The sequence below is a fragment of the Carya illinoinensis genome, chromosome 7, assembly GCF_018687715.1.
Source record: "Carya illinoinensis cultivar Pawnee chromosome 7, C.illinoinensisPawnee_v1, whole genome shotgun sequence".
In the NCBI taxonomy this organism is placed as follows: Eukaryota; Viridiplantae; Streptophyta; class Magnoliopsida; order Fagales; family Juglandaceae; genus Carya; species Carya illinoinensis.
The window spans coordinates 31,082,274-31,110,057 of record NC_056758.1 but is presented as its reverse complement, the minus strand read 5'-3'; the positions used below and the strand labels follow the sequence as shown (position 1 = coordinate 31,110,057).

General features: G+C 38.1%; 1 protein-coding gene across 1 annotated transcript; it reads left to right on the top strand.

Annotated features, from left to right (window-relative positions):
- The first annotated feature begins 291 nt into the window (after positions 1-291).
- Positions 292-22,449, top strand: LOC122314883 (PH-interacting protein-like). Its single transcript, XM_043130518.1, has 26 exons — positions 292-452; positions 649-728; positions 4,891-5,254; positions 6,163-6,317; positions 7,588-7,827; positions 8,206-8,315; positions 8,452-8,529; positions 8,607-8,713; positions 8,952-9,046; positions 9,132-9,262; positions 9,389-9,492; positions 9,582-9,659; positions 10,137-10,215; positions 10,382-10,550; positions 10,834-10,904; positions 17,026-17,106; positions 17,195-17,265; positions 17,785-17,881; positions 17,990-18,049; positions 18,381-18,435; positions 18,527-18,930; positions 19,040-19,887; positions 19,992-20,805; positions 20,916-21,488; positions 21,624-21,682; positions 22,050-22,449. Exons 2-26 carry the CDS (start codon positions 698-700, stop codon positions 22,237-22,239), a joined length of 5,064 nt encoding a protein of 1,687 aa, XP_042986452.1. The 5' UTR covers positions 292-452; positions 649-697; the 3' UTR covers positions 22,240-22,449.
- The last annotated feature ends 5,335 nt before the right edge of the window (positions 22,450-27,784 follow it).

The window sequence follows — 27,784 nt, the reverse complement described above, 5'->3', positions numbered from 1 at the left end:
CAAAAATTACTTTTTTTTAATATGGAGAAAGGAAAAATTAGAATATGGGGGGGTTGGGGGAATGTCATAACAGGGGGTTTAACCCTAAACGACAGTTTGGGAACTTAACACGGGTGTACTTTGGCCATTTCGCACTAGGCGCCCCCACCAAATACCATGCCATTTAATAATTATTTTACATCGTTGTTCCGAATTAATGATTATTTACGTGGTGTATATTTTTTGAGGAAAACCAGCGTTCATCGTTGTTGCTTTTAAAAAAGAAAATATAAAAGAAAGATTAAAATTCATTAACCAAATTCGTTTTCCATTTTACCCTGGTCCCTACAAGAAAATCCCGGAAAAAAGAACCAAAAAACAGAGACACAGAGAGAGAGCAGAACACGAGCTCTTTCAGACAACCTCTTCCTCAATCTCCAACAGCTACAACCAACTCTACTCAGCGTCACGAGGTTTTGTTTGGATACATACGAATTAACTGATTTCTCAGCGGTTTTCCATGCCTTACTTTGATTTAGATCTTATGCCTTTTGCGGCCCCAGCCCCCCCCCCCCCCCCCCCCCCCCAAAAAAAAAAAAAAAAAAATGTATGTATGTACAATATATTGCAAAACAAAATTTTAATTGGGCTTTTATGTTTGTGTCTTAGGAACTGCATTTATGGACTCGGTCGACCTTACCGTTTTATCCAACTGTGCATGTCTTTCACTTCGTTGAAGCAATCCACAGGTTCTTCAATTTTCTTTTTTTGCTTTCCCTGTTGTTATCTGTTGGCCTTAGTTGTATTTAAAGTTGAAATCGGGATTTTTTTTTTTCTATTATTTTGTATTATTGATGCCATGGCTGCCAGTGTCTTGACTTATACGCACATGTAACACTTTGGGGAGCACGAAATCAATTTCTTGGATTCATTTCGATGTTTTTCTCTTTAAGGGAGTGCACTATTTGTGATATTTCTTATAATTTAAGCTAAAACCATAGTTTTCTTTGCTTAAACAACGAAAAAGATGCTGGGAAAATCAGTTCCTTCACTGTTGTTGGATTTGACAATGTTTCAAGTAAGAACACACCATATATGTACAGTTTTCTGAATTGCGATAGAGTTCTGGTTTATATGATGACAAATTTGGTAAATTGATCGATAGTTTTGCTATTCTAGAAGTTTGGAATCTTAGATTATAGAAATATGGTTATGCCAGAGGACTTATGATCCTTACCTTTGAAAGTGGTAGTAATTGAAGACTTTGGCTGTTAGCAAATGAGAAAAGATTGCTTAAACTTTAAAAGATTTATATTGATCTTTTAATTCAATATCAATCTTTTAAATTCTTTTTTATATATTTTAAATCTTTAAAAGATTTATATTGAAAACTTGGCTTCGCTTTTTGAATAAAATTATTTTTTCTGATCAAAAAAAGATTTATATTGAAAAATTTTTGGTATACTAATCTCTAAAAGCCAAAACTTTAAGCATAATTGGGTATTTAATCTGACAGAGATATTTAATATGGATGCCTCCCCTGATCAAACATGGTATCCGTTGTCTTTATATGGGGGTTCCATATGTTGTCTCATGGATTGCCCACTCAACGGGCATGAGTGAGTAGAGCGCTGAATCTCATTAATAAAATTCCTATGATTGACTGCTAACACGACACCTTACATCTCATTTCTTTGATAAGTAATGAAATATTTTATTAGAAAAAGGCCAAAGGCATAGTCCAGGTACATAGGAAGTATACAAGATGAACACCTAATTAAAAATAAAAAAAAGAAACAAGAAAATCATGCAAGCTTGACCCATTAAAATCTATAGAAGCTACCCAAAGGAACAACGTATTGTAAGAGGTAGTTTTAAACTCCACCATCGTTTGCTGTTGATCCTCTAAATCTCTCTATTTCTTTTCCCATCAAATACACCACCCTATATATATAGGGACTGTCTTCCACACTACTGCAATTTTTGGGATGTCATATAATTCTCTCCAATTTGCAAAGAGATCTACAATCGGTTTGGGCATAGCTCATGCCAACTCTTAAATCCCTAAATTCGCCATGTGTCTCAGTCTAGAGCTGAAACCCAGCTATACTGACCAAAACGTGAAAACCATGCAGCTTTCTTGTTTGAGCCATTCTCCAGTTTATGCATTTAAGCTTGACAACAAATGGGGTTCAACATGATTACTTTTACTGATAGTTGAGATTTATCCTGCAATCTTTTGTCTGTGCATTATAAAATTTTACTAAACTCTGCAAATTCCAAAAGAAAGGTAATGTGATCCTTACCTTTGAAAGTGGTAGTAGATGAAAATTTAGGCTTTAGCAAATGAGAAAAGATTGCTTTAGCTTTTAAAGCTTTAAATTGAAAAACTTTGGTAGACTAATTTCTAAAATCGAAAACTTTTAAGTGTAATTGGGTATTTAATTGGACAGAGATATTTAATACAGATACCTATCCTGATCATACATGGTATGCGCGTCTATATATGGGATGTCATATTTCTTATCATCTATGCAAACACTCTTGTATAGGTTTATCTCTTGTATACCCCCTGTGTACCTGGGCTAAGCCTCTTAATATTAATATAATATTATTGTTTTTCTATCAAAAAAATATATGGGGGGTCCATATGTTGTCTCATGGATTGCCCACTCAAGGGGCACGAGTGAGTAGAGTTCTGAATCTCACGAATAAAATTATTTTGATTGACTGCTAACGTGCACCTTACATCCCATTTCTTTGGTAAGTAATCAAAGATTTTATTAGAAAAAGGCGAAAGGCATAGTCTAGGTACATAGGAAGTATACAAGAGGAACACCTAATTAAAAAAAAAAAAAAAAAAAAAAAAGAAAAGAAAAGAAAAGAAAAGAAAATCATGCAAGCTCGACCCATTAAAATTTATAGAAGCTACCCAAAAGAACAAATTATTGAAAAAGGAAGTTTTAAACTCCTCCATCGTCCACTCTTGATCCTCAAAATCTATCTAATTCTTTTCCTGCCAAATACATCACCTTATATAAATATGGACCATCTTCCACACTATTGCAATTTTGTGGGATTTCATATAACCCTTTCCAGTATGCAAAGAGATGTACAATCCTTTTTGGCATAACCCATGCCAACCCCTATATCCCTAAATTGGTTATGTAGTTACTTTTGGCCATGTGTCTCAGTCTAGAGCTAAAGCCCAACTATACAGACGAAACATGATAACTATGTAGCTTTGTTGTTCAAGCCATTCTCCAGTTTATGTATTTAAGCTTGACAAGAAATGGGGTTCTGCACGATTACTTTTACTAATGGTTAAGGTTCATCCTGCAATCTTTTATCTTATTATAAAATGTTACTTAGATCTGCAAATTCCTACAGAAAGATAATGCCTAATTACCTGTTTTGATGGAAAGCAATGAAATGAGTGTCTCATATGTATATGGGTGTTTTGATCTTTTCTTTTTATACTTCATTGATCTGTTTTTCTTTATTTATTTATTTTTTCAAATAACTAGTTTAATAATTATTTGTGTCGGGCTCGCATATAGGCCGGTTAAGCTCAATTTTTGGGTTGTGAACATGCTCAATCTCTGCCAACAAGTCAATTTTGAACAGCCTAGTGCTTTGCTCATCTTGATTAAACACTTACTGCTTTGTCTTTATGGCATGTTGGATTTCAACTAGCTTTTAAGACCTTCAGCCATGTAAATGAACTAATTTGGTGATTGGCACGTTAAATGCATTAATAATAAAGCCATATGATAGTTGTATAACTTTGTCATATTCTTTATATTCGCCGTATGTATCTCGAAAGGCTATGATTCAGAGTTAGAATATACCTTATATCATGAAAAATTTTAAGGAGTTTGAACTTTAACAAATCAACCCCTGACCCCTAGGCTGTTGTTTTGTGTTAAAGGATCCTTGACCCAAATTATATGTATTTGATGATGAAATTATGGAAAAGCACCAAAAGCTTATGTAGTTGTCATATATCTGGTGGGGATAATGTCTTGTTTACCTTGATTAGTAATTCGTACTAATATAACCACATCGTTTATAAAGAGGAACAATACTCTTTAATATGGAAATACAATAACAGGACATAAACACCTCATGTTTCTAGGTACTTCAGTTTGTTGACAAAACAGGAAAGTCCAACTACCTTCATAATCTTTGAAAGATTAGTTTTCTTGTTAATGTTAATGATTTCCTTTATACATTTGCTGACTCCTATTCGCCAATATCATCTGATAATCTACTATCTTTTATCAACTTCTGTTGCATATTTTGTTTTTGTTTTGGTTTTACTCTTTTTTTTTCTTTTTCTTTTTTTGTTTGGGGGGGGGGGGGGGGTTTCTCTCTCTCTCGGTGTAACTCTTTTTTGTAAGTATAGATTTAGAACTACACTAAGTGATGGGATTCAATTTCATTCGTACTCAGTGAAAAGTCAGGCATCATATCACGGACATTGATGCCACTCAGGGCATTAATTTTTTTATATTTTATTTATAAGTAAACAATTTTATTGAATGATGATAGGCATAGCCCGAGTACACAAGATGAAATACAAAGGTACACCCTATCTATGTTAAAACAACAGAGACAAGTAAGTCATGAAAGTTGAGGCCACTCAGGGCATTAATAATATGAGATAAAGGGAGAAAACTTAAGGAGAAATGGCCAAGATGCTTGAACTTAGCTCCAATAGAGATCCTTGAATATTTGGATTGACATGTCTTCTTAACAACAGATCTTCCCTTGCCATTATTGCATGGTCATAACTCCTTGCTTTCAAGCATATACAAGGAATTAGATTATCTTTGTTTTGTATGCGTATACCCTTGGATCTATCTAAGTGATTTGTAGTTTTGAATCAGCATTTTTGCAATGTGTCAGGTTGGATTCATAATATGGATAGTTGGAAGTGCGTATCCTCTGCTGATGCACCTTCTCATATTATGGCGCCTTTAAAATTTTCAAATAAGGTGCATGGAAAGGATCAATCTAAAAAAGGAGCTACAGGTCACATTGAGACTAAGGTTGATATAGACCTTGGAGAAGTTTACTTTTTAATTTTGCATTTCCTATCGTCTGGGCCATGCCAAAGGACTTTTGGGCAATTCTGCAATGAGCTTTTGGAACATCAGCTTTTGCCTAGAAGATATCATGCTGGGTTTTCAAGGAGTGGTGCACATAATGAGGATGATGACGATGGTGATGGCATCTCTTTCCCGTTGAGCTATAATCATCTGGTGGAGAGGTATACATGTTATATTGTTCTACCTAGTCAAATTCTAAATTCTACCTTGTAGAAAGTATGTCAAAAGAACAAGAAACTTTGTTCTTATGTTTTTTGATTTATATATATTTTTTTTCCAAGATAATATCTTGTGTCCTTTCTTTCATCGAGTTCTACATGTTCTGATGCGAGTCATCGTGATTTGCATTGTCAGTAGCCTGAAAAATTCTAATTTGAAAACCCCTCACCTAGAAACTAGTATTACTCAATGGAAGCATATTGAGTAATGGGCATATGATGGGAAATCTCTTTTGTTTGTTATGAAGATAACATTGACTGACTGGTTTGTTTTTCCTCTTTACCTTATTTCTCTATCCCATAAATCTTACTTTCTGCCCTTATTGTTAGTACCGTAACATATTTGCTATCACTTCCTGTATAGCTTTTGAAATATCACACGTCCTTGCTTTGTAATGTATATTTTCCTCTAGCATGGATTTGGAAGTCATCGGTTTGGGTGATTAAAAGTCATCTCCTGACTGACTGAATAAAGTCTGGACAGTGGATATTAAATATTCAAACTGTGTTGAGTGGCTAATTGAATGTATCCCATAATACAAGGATGTGGATTTAGTTAATACGAAACTTGAAGTGAGGTCGGTGTTTTTGGAGTTTGAGAGGGAGTGTTTTTTCTTTCTGATCAGATTTTTCTGTTGTCATAACCTACTTGACCTCAGGACTGTGGATTTAATCCTGGTGCTCAGATGCAATCCCCCAGACTAACACAGGGCTTGCTGGCTCTGTTCTACCAAAGTTTTTGTTGAATTGCACCAATTCAATTATGTTCTTTTATTGAATTTCATGTGGTGCATCTTTTTGTGTTACTTCCTTGTATGATTGAATTGATTTGTCATTTTTATAACCCCTAGGTATCCCCACATTGAGAAGGATCACTTGGTAAGGCTTCTGAAGCAACTGATAGCGAGTGTAGCCCCTCCTTTTCATCTCAAGGTTGGAGGAAGTACTCCCAATGCAGCTGATGTTCCCACACTACTAGGATCCGGATCCTTTTCACTTTTCGATTGTATGTTTTTTTTTATCTGCAGAATTTTTTATATCTTGGAGAAAATGGCTTTTAGCAATGAAATGTTTTTGCTGTATATGGTTTTGTTTCTCTTAGGCTCTTTTATGCTGACGTGGATGGTGAACTATTAGAATTAGGAAAGGATTTGCATTGTTGCTTATCTGGAGGCTAGCACCTTTATTTGGCAGATCCTAAGCACAGCCAACTTTTCTCTTTAGATTGACACAGTGAACTGTTTTCATGATATATAGTATTATTATAAATTTCAAGCATTTTTCCTAAACTAGCACGCCTAGGCGTTGCTCTTGTATATTTCCCGCATACTTGGGCTTATGCCTACTCTTTTGATCAATAAAAATTTGTTTACTGATAAACAAGCATTTTTCCTGAAACAAAGGAAACTGCTAAGATGATTTAAATTAAAGCACAACTACTCCTAGAGCTTGTGTCCAAACGCTTCTAGTATATTGTCAGTATTTCTCAAATAGAGAGCCAGAAGACTATTCTGAAATGTCAGCAAGTTTTTTAATTTGTTTGATAGCATCTTCAAAGCCATCTTCACCCTTTACTTCTTTGAAGATGCTGAATGCAAGTATCATAAACTTAAACACAACGCTATTAGAACATGCATGAGAAGAAATAGTTTGGTGTTTATTTATTTTTTCCATGGTTATTTTTATTTAAGGTGTTTATGGCTTTAACTCATATCTTCATTCCCTAATTGAGATCTAATACTCATTGAAATTCCATCTCCATCTCTGCAGCTTTGTCCCTGAATGAGAACATTAGATTATCTTTTTTTTGCCAATAACTAGCTGTCTTTCTCTTTCTCTCCAAACTGCCACCTACATAGTTTGTGGGAATATTATGGAGAGGTATTGTTATAGTATAGAAAGTACCACTAACTGCCACCTACATGGAATAGAAAGTTCCTAGAAGATATCATTTTGTTATAGTTTTGAGGATTGCAAAAAATCGGCATCAGAGCTCAAAATCTTTCTTCCTTACCATCCTGTATAATTGGCCAATCGCCTAAGATGGTGTAACTCTTTCTATTTCCACTTTTCAAGAATTTCTACTTCTTTTATCCTTTTGGCTGTTAGGTGGAACTCTTGTATACTTTTGTGTATTGGGGGTAACAGCACCCTTTTTTTCACCATTGGTAAAATCTTTATTTTATTGATGAAAAACAAGTGTTATTATTCATTTCTGGTGAAATGATATTTATTTATTGATTTTCTTATTTCTGAACTTTCCTTGTTCTTTTCAGGTGAGAGGAATGTAGGGAACAAGCAAGTTAAGCCTTTACAAGCTTACCTGCGTTGGCCTCACATGCAAGCTGATCAGGTACGCGGGCTAAGTTTAAGGGAAATTGGAGGAGGTTTCACCAAGCATCATCGTGCCCCATCCATTCGCTCTGCATGTTATGCAGTTGCTAAACCATTGACTATGGTACAAAAGATGCAAAATAAGATGAAGCTAAGGGGGCATCGTAGTGCTGTTTATTGTGGTAAGGTTATCTCATTCCATTCTAAGAGATCATGTTATATTATATGTCTTAGTAAATAGTCTGGAAAAAGGATACAGTAACTGGGCCACTGATGTGGCCTATTTCCAAGCATTTTCATGATTTTCGCATTTCTTTTCTATAAATTAATAACTGTATTTAAAAAAGAAATGGACAGTGTTTTCTCGAACTAGTATTATTCCTTGAAAATATTGCTGAGTTTGATTTGCTTAACACACACATTATACTGCCACATATCTATCGTCCAACATGACATTTTCTTCAATATGAATCTGTGTTTCATACTGTCATAGTGCCAAATTTAGTACAAAGTTTAATGCGGATAAAAACAATTTTAACAAATTTGCTTCTTTCTTGTAGCTATATTTGATAGGTTAGGAAGATATGTTATCACGGGCTCGGATGATCGACTTGTCAAGATTTGGTCAATGGAAACAGCATTTTCCTTGGCCAGTTGTCGAGGACATGAAGTGAGTTAGAATTGTCCATATCTTAATTATAAAAAAAGGGATTGTCCATGTCTTGAGTGAAAGTAATACTTTGATAGTCCATCTTGCTATTTTTGTATTTCATATTTTAATATTATTCTCTACTCTTGAATTAAAGGGTGACATTACTGACTTGGCTGTGAGTTCAAATAACGCTTTGGTGGCATCTGCTTCAAATGACTTTGTCATTCGAGTTGTAAGTATACCCTATCCTGCATTTCATATTCTTTCAAATTCTGTGACATATGATTAGTTCTTTCTGTTCTATCCCAGTGGCGTTTGCCAGATGGAATGCCGATTTCAGTTTTAAGGGGGCATACTGGCGCTGTCACTGCTATTGTATTTAGTCCCAGGCCAAGTGCTGTTTACCAGCTTTTATCGTGAGCCCTATTTTCTGAGTGATTACTCCTGGTTGCTTCCTTCTAGTTGTGCAGTTGATCTGCTGTGATAATTGTTTAATCTGAAAAACCTGATTTAATACCACTTTTATGTATTCATGTAAAGTAGTTTATTCATTCTAGGAACTTTATAACTCCTAGCTAGCTTTCTGGTGTTGAAGTAATGATATGCTGGAGTTCTTTTCTTTTGATATTACATCTGCTGTTATAACATTTGTAGATCATCAGATGATGGAACTTGTCGAATCTGGGATGCTAGGTTTTCCCAGTGCAAGCCTCGAATATACACACCAAAGCCTTCAGATGTCTTAAATGGTTAGATGATTGTTTCTACATTGTTATCTAGTTGGTTTGAATCCGGGTGATGTGAACTTAAGTAGGACTGTGAAGTTTACTGCAGGGAAGAGCAGTGGTCCATCGAGTAATGGACCCTCCTCAAGCAATGGTCTGCAGAGCCATCAAATACTTTGTTGTGCTTACAATGCCAATGGAACCGTTTTTGTTACTGGTAGTTCTGACACTTTTGCGAGGGTATATTCAAACATACACCCTAAAATTAAGTTCTTATAGTTCATCTACTTAAATTTAGCTTACTTGTATTGGTTGCTATTATTATAGATCTTTTGGATATGGTCATCAACAACAGTTACTTTGCAGGTTTGGAGTGCTTTTAAATCTAGCCCAGATGACTCTGATCAACCAATGCATGAGATGGATGTGTTATCTGGCCATGAGAACGATGTCAATTATGTGCAATTCAGGTTAGTCAGCTCCAGTTAGTGACTGAATAGGAAAAGGAAGTAATTTACTTTCAGATATTTCATATTTTATGTGTTACTTCCATGTGCAGTGGCTGTGCTGTGGCTTCAAAAACTTCAATGTCTGACTCATTCAAGGAGGATAACATTCCGAAGTTCAAAAATTCCTGGTCTGACCATAGCTCTTTTTCATTTTCTTTTCATTTCAAAATTTAAGTAACACGATATTATCCCTTGATCTATTTTCTTTTAAATATTTAAAGTTTAAGTGAGATTCCGTCCATTAATGAATGTTAAATCATCAAGTGTCTTAAAATTTAAAGTTGACAGGAAGAGGTAAGTTGATTTTTTTCAATTAATATTCTAACACTTCCCTCAACAATTGGTTGCAATTTGATAAATGTTTAACCGAAGTGGGGGCTAGATAGTGGAGTTCAGACGTTGGATTGGAACTTAGGACCTTTATTCCATTTTAAATCTCCAATTGTTCTACACATTTATGTTGACGGGAAGAGGGAAAATCAATCATTTAATTAATATTTTGACAATAATCGTTGCAATGAGCTTAACACCTCCTCAAATGTACTTAATACCTACCATTCCTGTGTTGTTAAATGTCCTACCTTCTCAACTTGTAATATTCTCAGGTTTTGTCATGACAACATCGTCACCTGTTCTCGTGATGGCAGTGCAATTATTTGGGTTCCAAGATCACGCAGATCCCATGTGAGCTCTTTCCCAAGAGATTCCTTTAGATATTCCAAAGTTTGGTGGATGCCATGTTCTACTTCCTCTTCCCTGGTTATTTTGCTCTTTCTTTTTTATGCAGTTTAATATGTAATTGACCTGTTCAATTTGATTTCCTGTTTTCTTCTTTCTTCCATTATTTTAGGGAAAAGTTGGACGTTGGACACGGGCCTATCATTTAAAAGTTCCACCTCCTCCACTGCCTCCTCAGCCTCCCCGAGGAGGTCCACGTCATAGATTTCTTCCAACCCCCCGTGGTGTTAATATGATTGTATGGAGTCTGGATAATCGGTTTGTGCTTGCAGCTATCATGGGTAAAGTACTTAAAGTAGTTGACTATGTAGTTATGGGAGAAAAGTTACATTAACATAGGATTCTCTTATTTTTTGCATTCCTAGTTTCCTGCATCTTAGCTCAATATTTGTCATTTTGCTTTATCCTGGGCCAAATCACTTGTTATGGATATTTATGAAAGATTTACACAGCTTTTATTCAAGTTACAGAATCTGATGTTGCATCTTATCATTTATATTTTGGCATATGACTTGTCCATTTTTTCTTTTCTTTTATTTTCTTTTATTTTTTCTGCTTGTGCAGATTGCAGAATATGTGTCTGGAATGCTGTTGATGGTAGCTTAGTACATTCTTTAACCGGTCATAGTGAATCTGTGAGTATTGTCTAATGTTTGAACCTACCATGGGTAGTTTTTAGTAAACATGGTATCAATTGCATAGACATTACCCTTTTGTGCTTGACTTAAATAAACCAATCTAGGGGAAGTTATTCTTTCCTTCTAAGCTTGAAGAAAGTTTTTTTTTTAATAAGTAAACGATATTATTAATAGAGATAGGCATAGCCAAGTACACAAAATGATATACAAGAGATAAGACCTATCTAGGTCGAAGTAGTGGAAACTAGAAAATCATGGAAGTTTAGTTCATTAAAATCTAAAGCTATGGCCCATAGAAATAAAGTACGGAAAAATAAAGGTCGAAATTCCTCTGGTGACCGCTCCTTGTTTTTGAAAGTCCGATTGTTACGCTCTTGCCATTTGCATCACATAATGCAGATCGTGATCATTTTCCACACAGCCCTGATTTGTGGGACACCTCTCGGAAGCGTCCAGCTAGCTAATAGCTCAACCATTGTGGCAGACATTACTTAAGTTAACTCTACTCGGCTGAACACTTCAATCTAGCTCACAATGTAACAAGAGATGCTCCACTATCTCGCCATATTTCTTGCACATACAACACCAATCTAGAATAACGACATGGCACTTCCTCAGATTATCGGTTGTCAAAATTTTCCCCATGACTGCTGTCCAAGTGATGAAGACTACTTTAGGAGGCGCCTTATTCATCCAAATTTTCCTCCAAGGGAACTGAATATTTGGTAATTGTGTGAGGGACTTATAGAAGGATGGAACCGAGAAAGCACCATTACCCGTAGGTGTCCATCTTAGCCTATCGACTTGTTGTCCATTCGGCTCCATAGAATATAGTGGGCTGAAAAAAGTCTCAAAGCTGTCTACTTCCCAATCTTGCGCCGCTCTACTGAAAGTGACATTCCATTGCACTTGGTACCCCGATCGAATCATAAGGTTCGCTACTAAAGCTTCTTGATCACATGCCACTTGGAAAATAGCTGGAAAAGAATCATTTAGAGCCTCATTCCCGCACCATATGTCATTCCAAAACTATATTCGGGAACCCTCACCGAGCACTAATTTAGAATGGTGATTAAACACCCCTCACTCTCACCTAATGAGCTTCCAAACCCCCACTCCGTAAGCCCTATTTACGTCTCCAGTACACCAACCATCCCACAAGCTTCCATATTTGCAATCAACCACCAATTTCCATAGGGCTTCTAGTTCTAAATTATACCTCCATAGCCATTTCCCAAGTAGGGTCCGGTTGAATGTTCTCAAATTTTTTATACGCAACCCACCTGGCAAGAATGGCCCGCACACCTTATCTCAATTGACTAAATGGAATTTGAATTCATCTCCCATCGCGCTCCAGAAGAAATCGCAGTATAGTTTTTCAATTCGAGCCACCACACTAGCTAGAATTGGAAATAAAGACAAGAAATATGTTGGTAAGTTAGAGAGAGTACTCATAATGAGAGTCAACCAGCCACCCTTTGACAAATACAATCTCTTCCACCCTGCCAATTTTCTTCCTATCTTCTCGATAACTGTGTCCCAAATGGATAGTCCGAGAGGCAATCCCAAATATGTTCTGGGAAGAGAGGCTACCTCACACCCAAGTATGCTGGCTAACAACTGAGTGTTGCTGATGTTACCCATTGGCATTAACTCTGATTTCTCGAAATTCACCTTCAAGCCTGACGCTGCTTCGAAGCATAGTATTAGTGCCTTCAGTGCCCTCAACTGGTTTTGATTTGCCTCACAAAATAATAGCTTGTCATTTGCAAATAATAAATGAGATAAAGTAATAAGGCCTCGATTGGGGTCACCCACTGAAAATCCAGCCACAAACCCATTCATAACCACGACCAATATCATCCTACTGAGGGCCCCCATGATGATAACCAAGAGAAATGGGGACAACAGGTCTCCTTGCATTAATCCTCAAGAACTATTGAAGAAACCAATAGGGCTTCCATTAATCAAGATTGAGAACCTTGCCGTTGAGATGTACCAACTGATCCACGTTCGCCATCTATCCCCAAAACCACATCTCCCTAACAAATATATACGGAAGTCCTAGTTTACATGATCGTATGTCTTCTCCATGTCTAATTTACACATAATCCCTTGGGAACCAGACTTTAATCTGCTATTTAGGCCTTCATTCGCTATAAGGACTGAATCCAAAATTTATCGACCCTGAACAAACGCATTTTGTGGCTTCGTAATTATCTTACCCAAAACCTCGACTAATCTGTTTACGAGCACCTTGGAGATAATTTTGTACACCCCATTAACGAGGCTAATGGGCCTAAAATCCTTAACCTCTAATGGCCCAATCTTCTTCAGGATTAGCACAATAAAAGTAGCATTTAAGCTTTTCTCAAACTTCCCAGCCGAAAACAATTCATGGAACACATTCATGATGTCCTCTTTCACTAACCACCAGCATCAGCATGTTTGGAAAAAGCCCATCAAGAAGCCATCTGGACCTGGTGTTTTATCTTTAACCATGCGTCTCACTACATCATATACCTTCGCTTCTTCAAAAGGTCACTCAAACGAAGACCCTGTCTGTGGCTCAATAGAGTCAAAAACTAGTCCATCAAACTTTGGCCTCCACCCCTCTTGTTCTATAAGCAACTATTCAAAGAAATTCACCACATGATCCCAAATCAAAGGGGCCTCCGTGCAATCTGTACCATTGATATTCAGCATCTTCATGGTATTATTTCTTCTGTGAGAGTTAGCTACTCGGTGGAAGAACTTTGTGCACTGGTCCCCTTCTTTCAACCACAATTCTTTGGACTTCTGATGCCAAGAGATCTCCTCTAGTGAAATTAATCTCTCCAACTCTGCCTTCCACGATAATTCTTCAGGGGAGAGGACTCTAGCCTCAAGTATCCTCTCAAACTATTGTAGCTCCTCCACCATGGTTTTCTTTCACTCTCCTATATCTCCAAAGGATTGAGAGTTCCAAAGCTTAAGATCATTCTTCAAAACTTTGAGTTTGCCGGCTAGTATGTAGGAGGGGGTACCATGACCACCATTACCTTACCCTTTTTCCACAAAGCCCTCACTTTTAAGCCATGTGTTTTCGAACTTAAAGTATTGGCGCCCGCCTTGGATACCACCACAATTCAACATGATGGGAAAATGATCCGAGCATAAACGAGGCAACCTCTTTTGACACACCTCCGGGTAATGAGATTCCCAATCCGGTGAGATTAGAAATCTATCCAGCCAAGACCACGTTTGATTATTGGATCGAGTAAAAGGACCCCCCATGAGAGGAATATCCAACAAATTCAAGTCAAAAATATAATCTGAAAATTCTGTCATTGTTGGGCGCATCCTGCTGTCTCTAGATTGTTCACTAGGGAATCAAATGACATTGAAATCCCCACCAATACACTAGGGAAGTTCCCACCATGTATATAACCCAATGAGTTCCTCCCATAAAAGTCTTCGATCATTGTCTACATTCGGCCTATATAAACCTGCAAAAGCCTACAAAAAGTTATTTGCCACTCTCTTAAAGGAGCAAGCCACAGTACACTCCCCCACAAAATCCTCCATTTGCTCCACTACTCTCCTATCCCACATCCTCAAAATTCCACCTGAAGCCCCATTTGATGCAAGATAGACCCAATCTGCATAAGTACAATTCCAAACACTTTGCACTATTCTCCTAGAAACAAATTTCAGCTTGGTTTCTTGTAAACAAATTATGTCCGCCCTCCATTCCTGAAGCAAGTTTTTTATTTGAAATTGCTTATTTTCCTCATTGAATTCGCGGACATTCCAAGACATAATTTTCGGCTTCATAAAGGAGAAACAAGCCGCTTCCCTTTGGATCTATCACGGCTTGACTTGCCCTCATAATTCAGTGACCATTTGAGTCGCTTAGGCTCTCGTTGTTTCTTAGACCCAGATTTCTTAGACTGTGAGTGGCCCACCTTAATGGCAGTAAGAAAGGCCATTAACTGTTCCTCAAAACCCACACACTTCATTCCCACACAGTATTGAATTTCCTTTACCTTGCGAAGCACCCAATTCGACACATTGGATTCATTTGGTAACATCCAATTCAAAGGAATGGGCTCCCCTTCTCTAGAAACCCATTGCAAATTCGAAGGCATCCCCCTCTCCTCCTGCCCAAACAGATTTCTGCCTCCCATTCGACCACGTCATTGCTAGGGAGAAACTGAGTTTCAAGGACCATCCCTTCGTCACAACCACCAATAGGAATGATCATTTGAGATATCCCCTCCTCAACATCCACCACATCCTCACAATCCACACCATCTCCTGTCGACAATAACTCAAGATGCTTCTCAAGTTGTTCTGGATCCTCTATCTAGGTAGGTGGTGCTTCCATAGTGATTATCGGCGTTTTCTGGCCACAGAAAGCCTGGAACACGGCACTCGATGGCAAGATCTCCTCGGTTCCCCCATTTTGCAACACTGACAATAGTTCCTCCACCATCTCCAACGCCTTCTGGACCACCAAGGATGGTCTGACAGTTGGTTGTGGTGCCTCTGATGCAATTTCTGGTGGGGTTGCAAGGTTTTCGTTGGCAGTGGGCTGTCAGTCACCCCCCTTGCAAATTCTCCACATGGGAAGGGGCCTGACGGGCTGAGGCCCATTGGTGTGCCCATTAGGCCCACTTGCTACAGCCCTTAGTTGATTAGAGCCATCCCCTAACGGGCCCTCCACTAAACCTTTACTACGCAGCCCATCACCCTCCCTTGCGTCTCCCCTTCTCTTGCTGGGGCCAACAACCAATGAACCTAAGCCACCCATGTAACGTTGCCCATCTCTCTTACCCAAACCCACGAACAGCCCAGGTCCTTCCAAGCCCACTCCCCCCTTCAGGCGCTACGCACCGTATGAGCCAATCTACCTTGTTTTGCAAAGTACTCAGCCGAGCCTTCATATTCAGCAGTGTACTGTGGACTTCCCCCTCTGTCACTCCACCTGCAGATCTGCCACCACCACCCCGCCACTGAACGGGTCGAAAATCTCTGTCAAAGCCGTGGCCACCTCTCTATTGTTCCATGCCGCCATCACCTTTTCGAAAAACTCGAGGTTGCTCCACCAACAGAGCCCCTTGTAAGAGAGAGGTGGTTACTTTGTTGCTGATGGTCTCTTTGGTGCACCATCACTATAAGTGGCCCTCCCCTCTTGAAGAAACTCCCATAGATCCTCCCCCATCCTTCTCCACCCTCTCCCCTCCTTCTCTTCAAGAATGAAAATGAAATTTCTTCTACCACCACCGCGATATAGCGGCCACGACCATTCGAACATTTCTGCACAATGAAGCTGCGACTGCCTTCCCTATCAATGGTGAAAAAATCTCGCTTTCTTCCTTCAAGCAATCTCCCAAGGCCTTTGCCCACCACTGCACCATTGAAGGTCCCTGTAACAACTTGTTCATTACCCTCCAGCTTCTCTCTGTGATAGCCAAGAGACCCCCCTCCTTTGCAAGTGAGAAAAGTTTAGACTCTATCGCAATGTCCTTAGAAAAACCCATCCGATCGCCTTCACAGACCACCCAAACTCAACAGAGAAAACAATCCATCAGCAAAAGAAAAATGTATGAAGAGAAAATGTGGTACTTATTTAGCTTGTGGAAACTCATCATTATCAAGGCTCCGCCCTCCCTATATTTTTTATGTACACTTGATAAAGACGATACATTCAAGTATCATTCTCTTTTGATGTGCATTCTACTATTACATTTTCTCATCTAACTTGACGCACAAAGTTTGTGCCTTCTAGCATGGTTTCCCTTGATTTTTTTTAGAAGATAAGGACACACATAATGCTGACATGACATGATTTGATTTGTGAGATAAATTTAAAAATTTGAATTTTTAAATCAAGTCTTGTTACATCAACAGTTTAGATGGTGTGTCCTCCACACTAACTTGTGAATATAATAACTTTTAAATTTTCACTTGATAAAGCTGAGTTTTTAAAAAATTATAAATTTTTAAACCCTATTGATGATTGGCATGCATGAGGTCCAGGTTTCTTGATCTTAAGTCCTATCTGCCTTCCAATAGTTTGTGATTCTTATTTTGGCTCTCATGGATCACTGTTTAATTGTTGGCTGCTTGCTAGTCTTATGTCTTGGATGTTCATCCCTTCAATCCGCGGATAGCTATGAGTGCTGGGTATGATGGGCGGACTATAGTTTGGGATGTAAGTTTGTGATTTTAATTTTTCTACGATGATATGTTGTGTTCAAATTGCTTTGTTTATTGAGGTCTTTGGTTCTTCTTGTTTCCAGATTTGGGAGGGCACACCTATATGGACCTATGATATTGGACGTTTTAAGTTGGTCGATGGAAAGTTTTCCCCGTAAGTAACCTCTAGAATATTCTAGTATTCAATTTTTGTTGTATTATTTTGGTTTGATTGACATTTTTTGCCTATTTAAACTATTTAGAGCAGGTTTGGGGGCATGGGATGAGACATAAAATTCTCATTTCAACTCATCTCATTATTATAACATTCCCAAATTCCCATACAAAACCAAAAATTCTCATCTCACTCCCCAAATATGCCCTTAACTCATTTGTCGTCACTTTCAATCATATGCTTGATGGAATTTCTACTTATAAAAAAATTGCTTGATGGAATTTCTGCTTCATGTATCCAGGCTGTAGTTTTCTTTCTGAATAATTTTTTTAAGCTATGTCTGCTATGTAGCTTGATTTCCTTACAGCAGTACATAGCTGTAAGTCTGTTCTTGAATTTTCAGTTCAGTTACCCAAAGATTCTTGTCATGTGCATTCGATATTAAACTGCTTTTCTATTTAGATCCTATGTTGCTTTCCCACTGCTTATTTTTTGTGATGATTCATTTTTTAAACAAAGGGATGGGACATCAATAGTACTTTCAGATGATGTTGGCCAAATATATTTACTAAACACAGGTCAAGGCGAGTCCCAAAAGGATGCCAAATTGGATCAGGTACCACAAAATTTTACATACAAAATAAACCCCATTATTCCCTCATTTGCAACCTAAGTTGGTAGTATGCAATTGTCTTATGATCATGTTGTCTAATTTCTACTACAGTTCTTCCTAGGGGACTATCGTCCCCTCATTCGGGATGCCATGGGAAATGTTCTTGATCAGGTAATAGCCACCCCTTACTATTTGATTCTTGTTTGGTAAATTTAGTTTCATTTCCATAGTAAGAAATTATGTTGGTCAAATGCCATGCATACCTTACCTTCATCATGTGCAAGGGCAGAAGTCGTCATTATGTGATTGTTGGGAAAATCCTATTTGATTTGAGGCAACTAGTTTTGTTCTTAATATTCTTGTCATTTTTTGTCCAGATTTAAAACACGTTAACTAAATTCCTGAGACATTATATTTGAATCTCTAGGCTTATTATTGGTCAAAGATCTTCAGTGCCTATCTTATTTGTGTAGTATTCTGAAATATATTACATCTAATGCAGGAGTCACAACTTCCCCCACATCGCAGGAACATTCAAGATCCTCTTTGTGATTCAAGTATGTTCTTGGCTCTTGTTTATATATCTTGCTTATTGTATATCTCTGAGAAACACTGCTTCTAATATCAAAGATTGACGTGAAATGCCAGGTATGATGCCATATCCGGAACCCTATCAGAGTATGTATCAGAAACGTAGACTTGGTGCATTGGGCATTGAGTGGCAGCCTTCATCCGTAAAATATGCTGTTGGTCTGGATTTTGGTCTGGGCCAGGATGATCAGATGCTCCCCTTGGCTGATTTGGAAAGAATGATTGAGCCACTACCGGAGTTTGTAGATGCCATGTATTGGGAACCAGAAAATGAAGTCATAATAAGTGATGATAATGATTCAGAGTACAATGTTGCCGAGGAAAATTTCAGTGAAGGTGACCAGGCCAGTATAAGTGCCAGCTCTTCTAGTGATCTAGAGTCCAGTGCAGAAGACAGTGAGGTTGAACGCAGCCATAGAGATAGCCTTCGCAGATCAAGAAGGAAAAAACACAAAACTGAAGTAAGTGAAGTCTTCAACTTTACAATTTTTTTTTTTTTTTTTTTTTTTGGGGGGGGGGGGGGGGGGGGTGGTAGTTTTGCCTATTTTGACCGATATGATTGCTTTTCAGGTCGAGTCAATGACTTCTTCAGGGAGGCGAGTGAAGAAAAGGAATCTGAATGAGTGTGATGGCACTGTATCTTGGAGTAACAGAGCGAAGAAATCAAGAAGTAGTCAGAAAGTTTCCCAGAGGAAGTCTTCTAAAGCTAAGACTATGAGACCCCAGCGTGTTGCTGCACTCAATGCGCTAAATATGTTTTCTCGAATCACTGGAACATCTTCAGATGGAGAAGATGAAAATGACTCAGAAAATGATTCCTCAGATAGTGAGTTGCTGCTGCAAGATTCAAACCTCAAAATCAACAGGACTGATGCAAACTTGCAGAATATGCAGTGGCAATGTGGGAAAGAGGAACTTTCATATGTAGGTGAGTTTACAGATGTACCCAAGCCTCCAGAACTTTCTGAACCTCATCCAAATGTTGGTAGCAAGCGAAGATTACTCCTGAAGTTTTCACTTCGTGATTCTAAGAAGCATGTGTCTCCAGAAGACACAAGATCCAAATGTGAGAATCAGGCTGCTCCAGTTTGTCCATCCTCTAGACCTCATGAAACCACTCAAGAAGACGGAACTAACAAAAGCTCCATGGATCCAATGTCATCTTTCACTGATATAATTGATGTGGAACTTTCCCAAAACCAGATCAGAAGTGATTGCATGGACAAAGCGCAACATGGAAAGGCCAGGGAGCATTCGGAGGCACCTGCAGGTGATGAGGAGAGTAAGCATAGGTGGGAAGAGGTCAATGGATGCACATCCAAGTGTTCAAGATCAGGAGATCTCTTGCCGAGAGATGCATTTACTGAATCGGTTGCAAGTTTTGATGTTCAAAAGGAAAACAAGAATGATATGAATGGGTATATGAAACTTGATAACATATGAAAAGCACATATTTGATAACATATGGAAAGTTGTATGCTAATTGATTAATCGATTCTCATGGAGTTATGTTGTCTTGCAGGGATGAGGAGCAGTTTGGCACTGATGCTTCTGCAGCTCCATACGATGGAAATTCTGACATGGGATGCAAAGATTCGTCTAGATCTGATCAATGCAGAGACAAGTCACTAAAAATATATGAAGTCGTGGACACTAACGACTCAAACAGACTTAAAGAGAACGCTCCACTTAAGCCAACAAAGTTAATAATTAGGACAAAGAAAAGGATAGCAACGGACCCTAAAAGTCCTTCCAAACTGAAATTCACTACAACTGTGGAGGACCGGTCAAGTGCTAGAGGTGAAGATACTGGCACATCAAGTTCTTTGAGGTCACAGCATTTGTATTCAGACATGAGGATGTCTGATGCCACTCGGGGAAGTGAGAAATTCTATCAGGCGAAAACTGATTTGGAAGGTTCTGATAATGATTTGGAAGAAAATACTGCAACTTTTAATGACCATCATGATGTGGAAGCTGCTGTCCCTGAAGCTTCTAATGATGCAGCACGTAGAACCAGATCCATTAAGATAAAGGCAACGTCATGGGAGCCAAATGTTGTGAAACATAGCTTCAAGTTGCGAAGTGGCCGTGCATCGATGGGGACATCTATAAATGCTGAAAAATCCTCCATGGAATTGTCTGATCAGTTTCTTCAAGGATCAAGGTCTACAAGAAATCAGCGTGGTGGGTATAATGATTATGAACCAAATTCTTCCGCTAGGAGGAAATTAAATAATTCTGGAAGAAAACTGTCGTGGCTTATGTTGTCAGAGCATGAGGAGGGCTACCGTTACATCCCTCAGCTAGGTGATGAAGTTGTATATTTGAGACAGGTACTGCCCTATTGTTTTCAATCAATGGACCCTGGTCCTTTTGTAATTCAGTTTTGAGTTCAGCTTTCTGTCATTCTGTTCACAGTAATATTCTTTTCTATTATTGTCAGGGCCATGAAGAGTTTATAGAATCAAGTCTCTTGTCAGAAATAGGTCCTTGGAGATCAATCAATAGAAACTTGAGTGCTGTGGAAATTTGCAAAGTTGAAGGTTTTGATTATGCCACATTACCAGGCTCAGGGGATAGCTGCTGTAAAATCAAACTTAGATTTGAAAATCACTCCTCCGTTGGGTTTGGTAAAACATTCGAATTGACTCTGCCTGAACTGATTGATTTCCCTGATTTTGTTGTTGAGAAAACACGGTATGATGCTGCTATTAGGAGAAATTGGACACATAGGGATAAATGCCTAGTTTGGTGGAGAAATCCAAATGGGGAAGGTGGTAAGTGGTGGGAAGGTCGAATTCTTTCTTCAAAGCCCAAATGTCAAGAGTTTCCTGACAGTCCTTGGGAAAGATATGCTGTTTGTTACAGAAGTGATCCTACAGATGATCATCTACACTGTCCTTGGGAACTGCATGATCCTGACATTTTATGGGAGCACCCCCATATTGATGATGAGAGCAGAGATAAGCTCCTGTCTCTTTTTGCTAAATTGGAGCGGCCAGTGGATGGAAACAAGGTGATTTTTGTCACAAACTTCTCGTTCCTGTTTGTGTTTGATTTGATAGATATTTGGCATGTTGGAGCTTAAATTATGATTATGGGAGACACCTAGAAACACTACTTACTCAGAGCTCGCTTGTGCATCCTGCAGGATTATTATGGACTTGCTAAATTGAATCATGCTGCCCAGAAGTCAGACTTCTCTAATAGGTAGAAAAATGCTGGACATGGGCTGTCGTTATTCTTTATATTGAATATGTGCTTACCTGCGAATCCCTTAGTAACTAATGTATTACCTGCTGAAAGCATGATGGACTAAACCAAATGACTGTTTATACCTAAATATCACTTAGAAGCCCATATAAAAGACTTGACATAATCCATCATTCAACAACTTACTGGCTATCATAGAGCCTGTGGACAAATTAGCATTGTATGAATGGCATATAGTCATTTTTTCCCATCTTGGTTGTGTAGGAGGCAGAGGTTGTAGGGGTAGTAATCTTTTATATAATTCATTGTTCCAAGAAAAGCTGGGATTTAAACAATTTGTGATCCTTTGGTTTTGTAAATTCAGGTTTCCAGTTCCATTGTACCCGGAACTGATTTGTTCGAGGTTAAAGAATGAGTACTACCGGAGCTTGGAGGCTGTGAAGCATGACATAATGGTTATGTTATCAAATGCACTGTCTTATTTCTCACAGCCTGAGCTGGGTAAGATGAAGCGCCTGTCAGATTGGTTTAGAAGGAAATTGTCGAGGCTGTAGTAAGTCTTATTTCTGACAGCACGATTTTGTTTTCCAAAATTGGATTGATGGGTTACAACATTGTATCCGGGACTTAGGAAAGGAGATGCCTGAGGTGGTGGAATAAGCGAGTTTGTTGCCCTCGGTTATTCTTCTTGCATATATGTGTCAATTTGATTGATGTCATTACTTTGTGAAGAGGAAAATGGAGCAAGGTTGAAGAGCTCTAAATTCTCTAGTCCACTGATTTTTGCTTTTCAGGCTGCAGTGTCGTGGCCGGTGTGGGGTTAGAAAAAGAACTGATTTAAACCAATTGATTTTGGAAAAAAAAAAAAAAATGTTTCATTTATGAAATGAGTAACAAAAATTAATTACAATCTATGAGAACATTCTCCATTTTATATTTCATTTTTTATGTAGGAAATCACTCTAGTCTTCTGATTTCAACATCCGGAGCTCCTTGTTTAATCCAGTGATATCTGTAGAGAATTCAAGTTAGTTTATCAACCACCCATCTATATTGTTCATATGGAGAATTGGAGTTAGTTTGGTGTCAACAGGCTATACAAGGATATGCTCTCAAGACTGACCTCCCCCTAAATTGATATGTGTGGCAAGCATTCCGTATCAAATCTCCTCCCCTCTCCTCTCACGTTCAAGTTTCTGAATTGCCAACCGGCATTCAGATGTGCAATGAGACCGGTTGCTAATTCCAGCGACAAACTCTATTGTCGTCCTGCTGTGAACAGCCCAACTGCTGGCTCGAGTCTTTTAACCTCAAAGTTGGTAAAACACTTCAAAAACAATTTTCCGGATCCTCCGTGGTTAGAATTCACATGGCCAAAAGACTTGAACAAAGATTCTGTGCCAAGCAAAGTCTTAAGAACTATAGAGAATTCAAATGCAAAAGGGCATAAGTATATCATCTTGCATGACATCTAATGTACTAACTATTTCAAAGATATTGTTCAAGACACTGCTAACACATTGAAGGAGCTTCCCATTTGTCTTTAGGGATTTTAAACCAAGGAGGAGAAAGGAATAATTATGTTAATTTCGTCTTCTTTGACTTCACATGGGTCTTCTCTGGGGTTTCAGTATCGTCTTCTGAAGAGCTTTCAACAAGTTCATCGGGGACATCATTAGGAACATTATGTTTGGTGATGAATTCCTTCAATATGCCCATACTTTCTTCTTTCATTGAAATCAATTGCTCAGAAAGAGTACCCTTGTTTGTATTGACACAATATGTTTCTGATTCAAGGCGAAGTGTGGCTCTAACCCGAGGTCTAGGATCTTGAGATTCAGCCTCCATGAAAACCTTCAAAAACTGCATTTTAATCAGTAATGGCAAATTTTTTTTCTTTAGTTGGTCATATATGCACATGCATTTTCAGAGGGGCTTAAATCCACAAACAATTAAAGATGAATTAATAATTATATTAACACAATGACTCAAAACAGTTCCATGTCCCAATTTGATATTTGAAAGGACCTTCTTTTACTCGATGATTCAAATTAGGGAACACAAGTTTTTCATCAGTTCTGAGAAACTTTGTGCTTGTGAGTCTGTGACAGCTGATACATTTGCATGTAGAAGCCCTAAATTTCAGGTATTTTGAAAGAGCTATGAGCATTATCAGTGAGAACTCTATTTATATAGAGTCATCAGAAAAATCAAAATGAACCATCCAAATATTCTGCCTTTACTTTAACCTTAAGACCGCATTAGAATATACTGTAGAAGTATTGTTTATTAAAAAAAAAAAACGAAATTAGATAATGAATTTAAAGCCACCACGGGAACAGCACATTATAGGAATATGGTTCTCCTCAAGTTCCAAACGTCCAAATATCGTAAATCTTATCAGTACAAACCCATCTCAGTCTACCATTCTGAACTCATAAATCATCAAGCTCCTTTCCAACTTCCATTCAGATGAATTTTCACCCAATTTATACGGACCATTACCATTTTTGGTACACCGTCAAATAAAGAAATTATTACTATTCAAACAAAAAAAAAAAGAGGTAACGGAAGAAAATGAATCGTGAATTGACTTATTTTCCCGGAAGCAAAGTCAAGAGGAGGAGGAGGAGGAGACTTACACAGGGTATCACCGTGCGACCGGAGCTGGGGAAGTCTGGGAGTGGAGCGGGCCGGCGGATTTAGAGCGAAACAGTCGTTTCCTGGTGCTAGGTTCCCTTTTGTAAGTGAAAAACCCATTTCAATTGCATACGTTGTCGTTTACTCAATAACCCTGATGATTGAGTTGACCAAATGCAGGCAATCCCACCCCGTAGTTAAATCGGACGGCTGTACTTTGGTCCATTTTTCATTTTTGGTAATCGGAGCTCTATTGGATCGAATACGTGAGCTCCATTGAAACAATGAAATCTAACGAATGTGTGTTTAAGCAGAAAATTATTAATGTTTTTGAGAAATGATGTTTTTATTCTTGATTTTATCACAGATTTAGTATATTTTAAGTAACTATGTATTTAATCAGTTGAAATGTGTTAATTTAAAATAAAAAATAATTTAAGAGGAGGTTGTTTGAATAATGAGATGAGATGAGATGATTTTAGTTTAAAATTGAAAATTGAATAAAATATTATTGGAATATTATTTTTAATATAATTATTATTTTGAGATTTGAAAAAATTAAATTATTTATTATATTTTATGTAAAAATTTGAAACAATTTTAACAATAAAATAAAATGGGATAAAATGAAATACTTTGGAGTGAAGTTGTTCGGCAACTTTGATCACATCCCAGGCTGGAAACTCTAAATATTGTACAACAGGCTGTGAAAGTAAAAGCCTGTCTAAATTATACACGGAGAAGACCATGTAATCCGATGGTTTTTAATTATCAGCTACAATTCTTTTCATTTTTTCTTGATTTATGGTACAAAACCAAAAGTTCTGATCATAACGTTTAAGTTTTAAGATGGGCTTTGGTTTACAACCCAAGTTCTTGCAAATTCTGCAGCAACTAATCCTGCTAACATTTTTTGCTAATTCTTCAATGCATTTAACTTTCCTAATTATCTCTCATGTTTCGAGGTGACCCGGATCTTTATGTGCAACCCAGTTTGAAGTACCCAAGTAAGATACAAGCATTGATCATTGATCAGCAGGTCCTGTTCAGTGTTCAAGCACAATTTTTCTGCTGATTGAACTATACAGCAACAGCATTACTGAAGTTTTTGTTTTTCAGACTCTTTAGTGACTGGCCCACTTCGAAATCCTTGGCGAACAGATAAAACTATACAGGACAGCAGATTGTCAAGCAATATCTTTAACATCTGCATCTAACACACAAGGCAGAAAGATTTGTGTATATGTATGTTTAATGTCCAAACTACCATGAATAGCCACCATTGATATTATCTCGAGAGAACAGAAAAGAAGTAAGATATGCTCAAACACAATTCCATTTCTTATCGATGTATCTAATGGCCTCCAACAGATGTTCCCTTTTCAGGGGTTTACTTAAATGTGAAAGAAAGATTAAAAATTGGCGGAATACATTCCTTGTATTTCCATTGAGTATAAATAGTGTTACAACATACGTATGGTTTACACTTGATAAGCTTTGCTAACAACCTTTTGAATAAGCCCATATTGTTACAGATAATGTTTATCTACGATAGAAACTAACTTTGATAAGATCTAAGTACTGCTGCTGTAGATAACTACTTCACTAATTGAGTTACACTAGGACACTTCAACTTAAGGTGATAAGCACTGCTATGCTGAGATGATAAGCACTGTTGTGCCGTTTCCTTAACAGCCCCTCTCAAACTCATGGGAGGAGCTATGACCATGAGTTTGTCTCGAAGAAATAAGAACCGTGAAGATGAAAGCCCCTTTGTAAATATATCTGCACATTGCTCAGCTGTAGGAATATGTTCAGTAACAATGTCCTTGTGTAAAATCTTCTCTCTAATAAAATGATAGTCCACTTCAATGTGCTTGGTTCTTGCATGGAAGATTGGATTTGAAGCTAAGGCAAGTGCACCAATATTATCACACCAGATGCAGGGAGGTGACAGCAGAGGAACCTCAAGTTCCTTGAATAACATCCTTAGCCAATATAATTCTACAGTAACTATTGCCATGGATCTATATTCTGCTTCTGTGCTAGATCTAGATACAACAGGTTGCTTCTTAGCCTGCCAGGAGATTAAGTTAGGACCAAGAAATACTCCATAGCCACTGGTAGATCTACGATCAATAGGATCACCTGCCCAATCAGAGTCATAGTAGGCTTGAAGCTGTATAGGGCCTGCTGTAAAGTATAAGCCATAATCTGGAGTCCCTTTCAAATATCGTAGTACTCTTTTTGCTGCCTTGAAATGAGTTGTAGTAGGAGAAGCTAGAAATTGACATAGCTGATTCACTGAATAAGAAATATCAGGCCTAGTGAGAGTACAATATTGTAATGCTCCGACTATATGTCTATAGAGAGTTGGGTCTGGTAAAGGGTCTCCATCAAATTTAGACAATTTGCTCCCTGATACACAAGGTGCTGAGTATGGTTTGGCACCAACCATGTCAACACGATCTAAAAGATCAATTATATACTTAGCTTGACTGAGATGAAGCCCTGTGTTATCCCTACAAACCTGTATTCCCAAAAAGTAGGAAAGGTCTCCAAGATCCTTCAGTTTGAACTCAGTTTGTAAATTACAAATGAGTGTATTTAAACTAGACAAGTGTGTGCCAGTTATAATAATATCATCTACATAAATCAACACAAAAATGTGCATAGAAGATTGATGAAGATAGAATAATGAAGTATCAACTAATGAACCAGTGAATCCCAGATTAAGCAAGGCTTGAGTGAGTCGATGAAACCAAGCCCGTGGGGCCTGCTTTAAACCATAAAGTGCCTTTTGAAGTTTACACACATAGGTTGGATGTTGAGGACTAGTAAAACCCATAGGCTGCTCCATATATACCTCCTCAGTTAGATGGCCATGCAGAAATGCATTAGACACATCTAACTGCTTAATAGGCCACTGAAATGTAACTGCAAGACTGAGCAATAGACGTATGGTTGCTGGCTTAATAACAGGACTGAATGTCTCAGAAAAATCAATACCATCTCTCTGCTCAAACCCCTTTGCCACTAATCTTGCCTTGTACCTCTCAATAGATCCATCTGGTTTCTGTTTTAGCTTATAGACCCATTTGTTTCGAATAACATTTCTGTTAGATGGCCTGGGACATAGTGACCAAGTACCATTATCAAGCAAGGCTTGGTACTCACATTCCATAGCAGTCAACCAATTTGGATCTACAATTGCTTGAGAAAAAGTAGTAGGCTCTCGAGGAAGTGAGGTGATAACTAGTGCTTTAAGAGGATGCTTGGTGGACTTGGCTGAATGATATAATTGGAAGTCTGGGAAGGACTTAGGCTTGAAGGTCCCAGCCATGGATCTGGTAACCATATGTGAGGTAGAGGATGGAATGGGAATTGCAGGGCCTGTCTCTGGAATAAGAGGAGCAGTATCAATTGTATTTGTCTCAAGAGTAGGACTCAAGTTTTCTG

Excerpts from the sequence above, each read along its gene's own strand:
- LOC122314883 (XM_043130518.1), top strand. The coding sequence starts at position 698 with ATGTCTTTCACTTCGTTGAAGCAATCCACAG. Across the intron at positions 18,436-18,526 it reads AGATCCTCTTTGTGATTCAA|GTATGATGCCATATCCGGAA; the intron begins GTATGTTCTTGG and ends GTGAAATGCCAG. Across the intron at positions 21,683-22,049 it reads AAGTCAGACTTCTCTAATAG|GTTTCCAGTTCCATTGTACC; the intron begins GTAGAAAAATGC and ends TTGTAAATTCAG.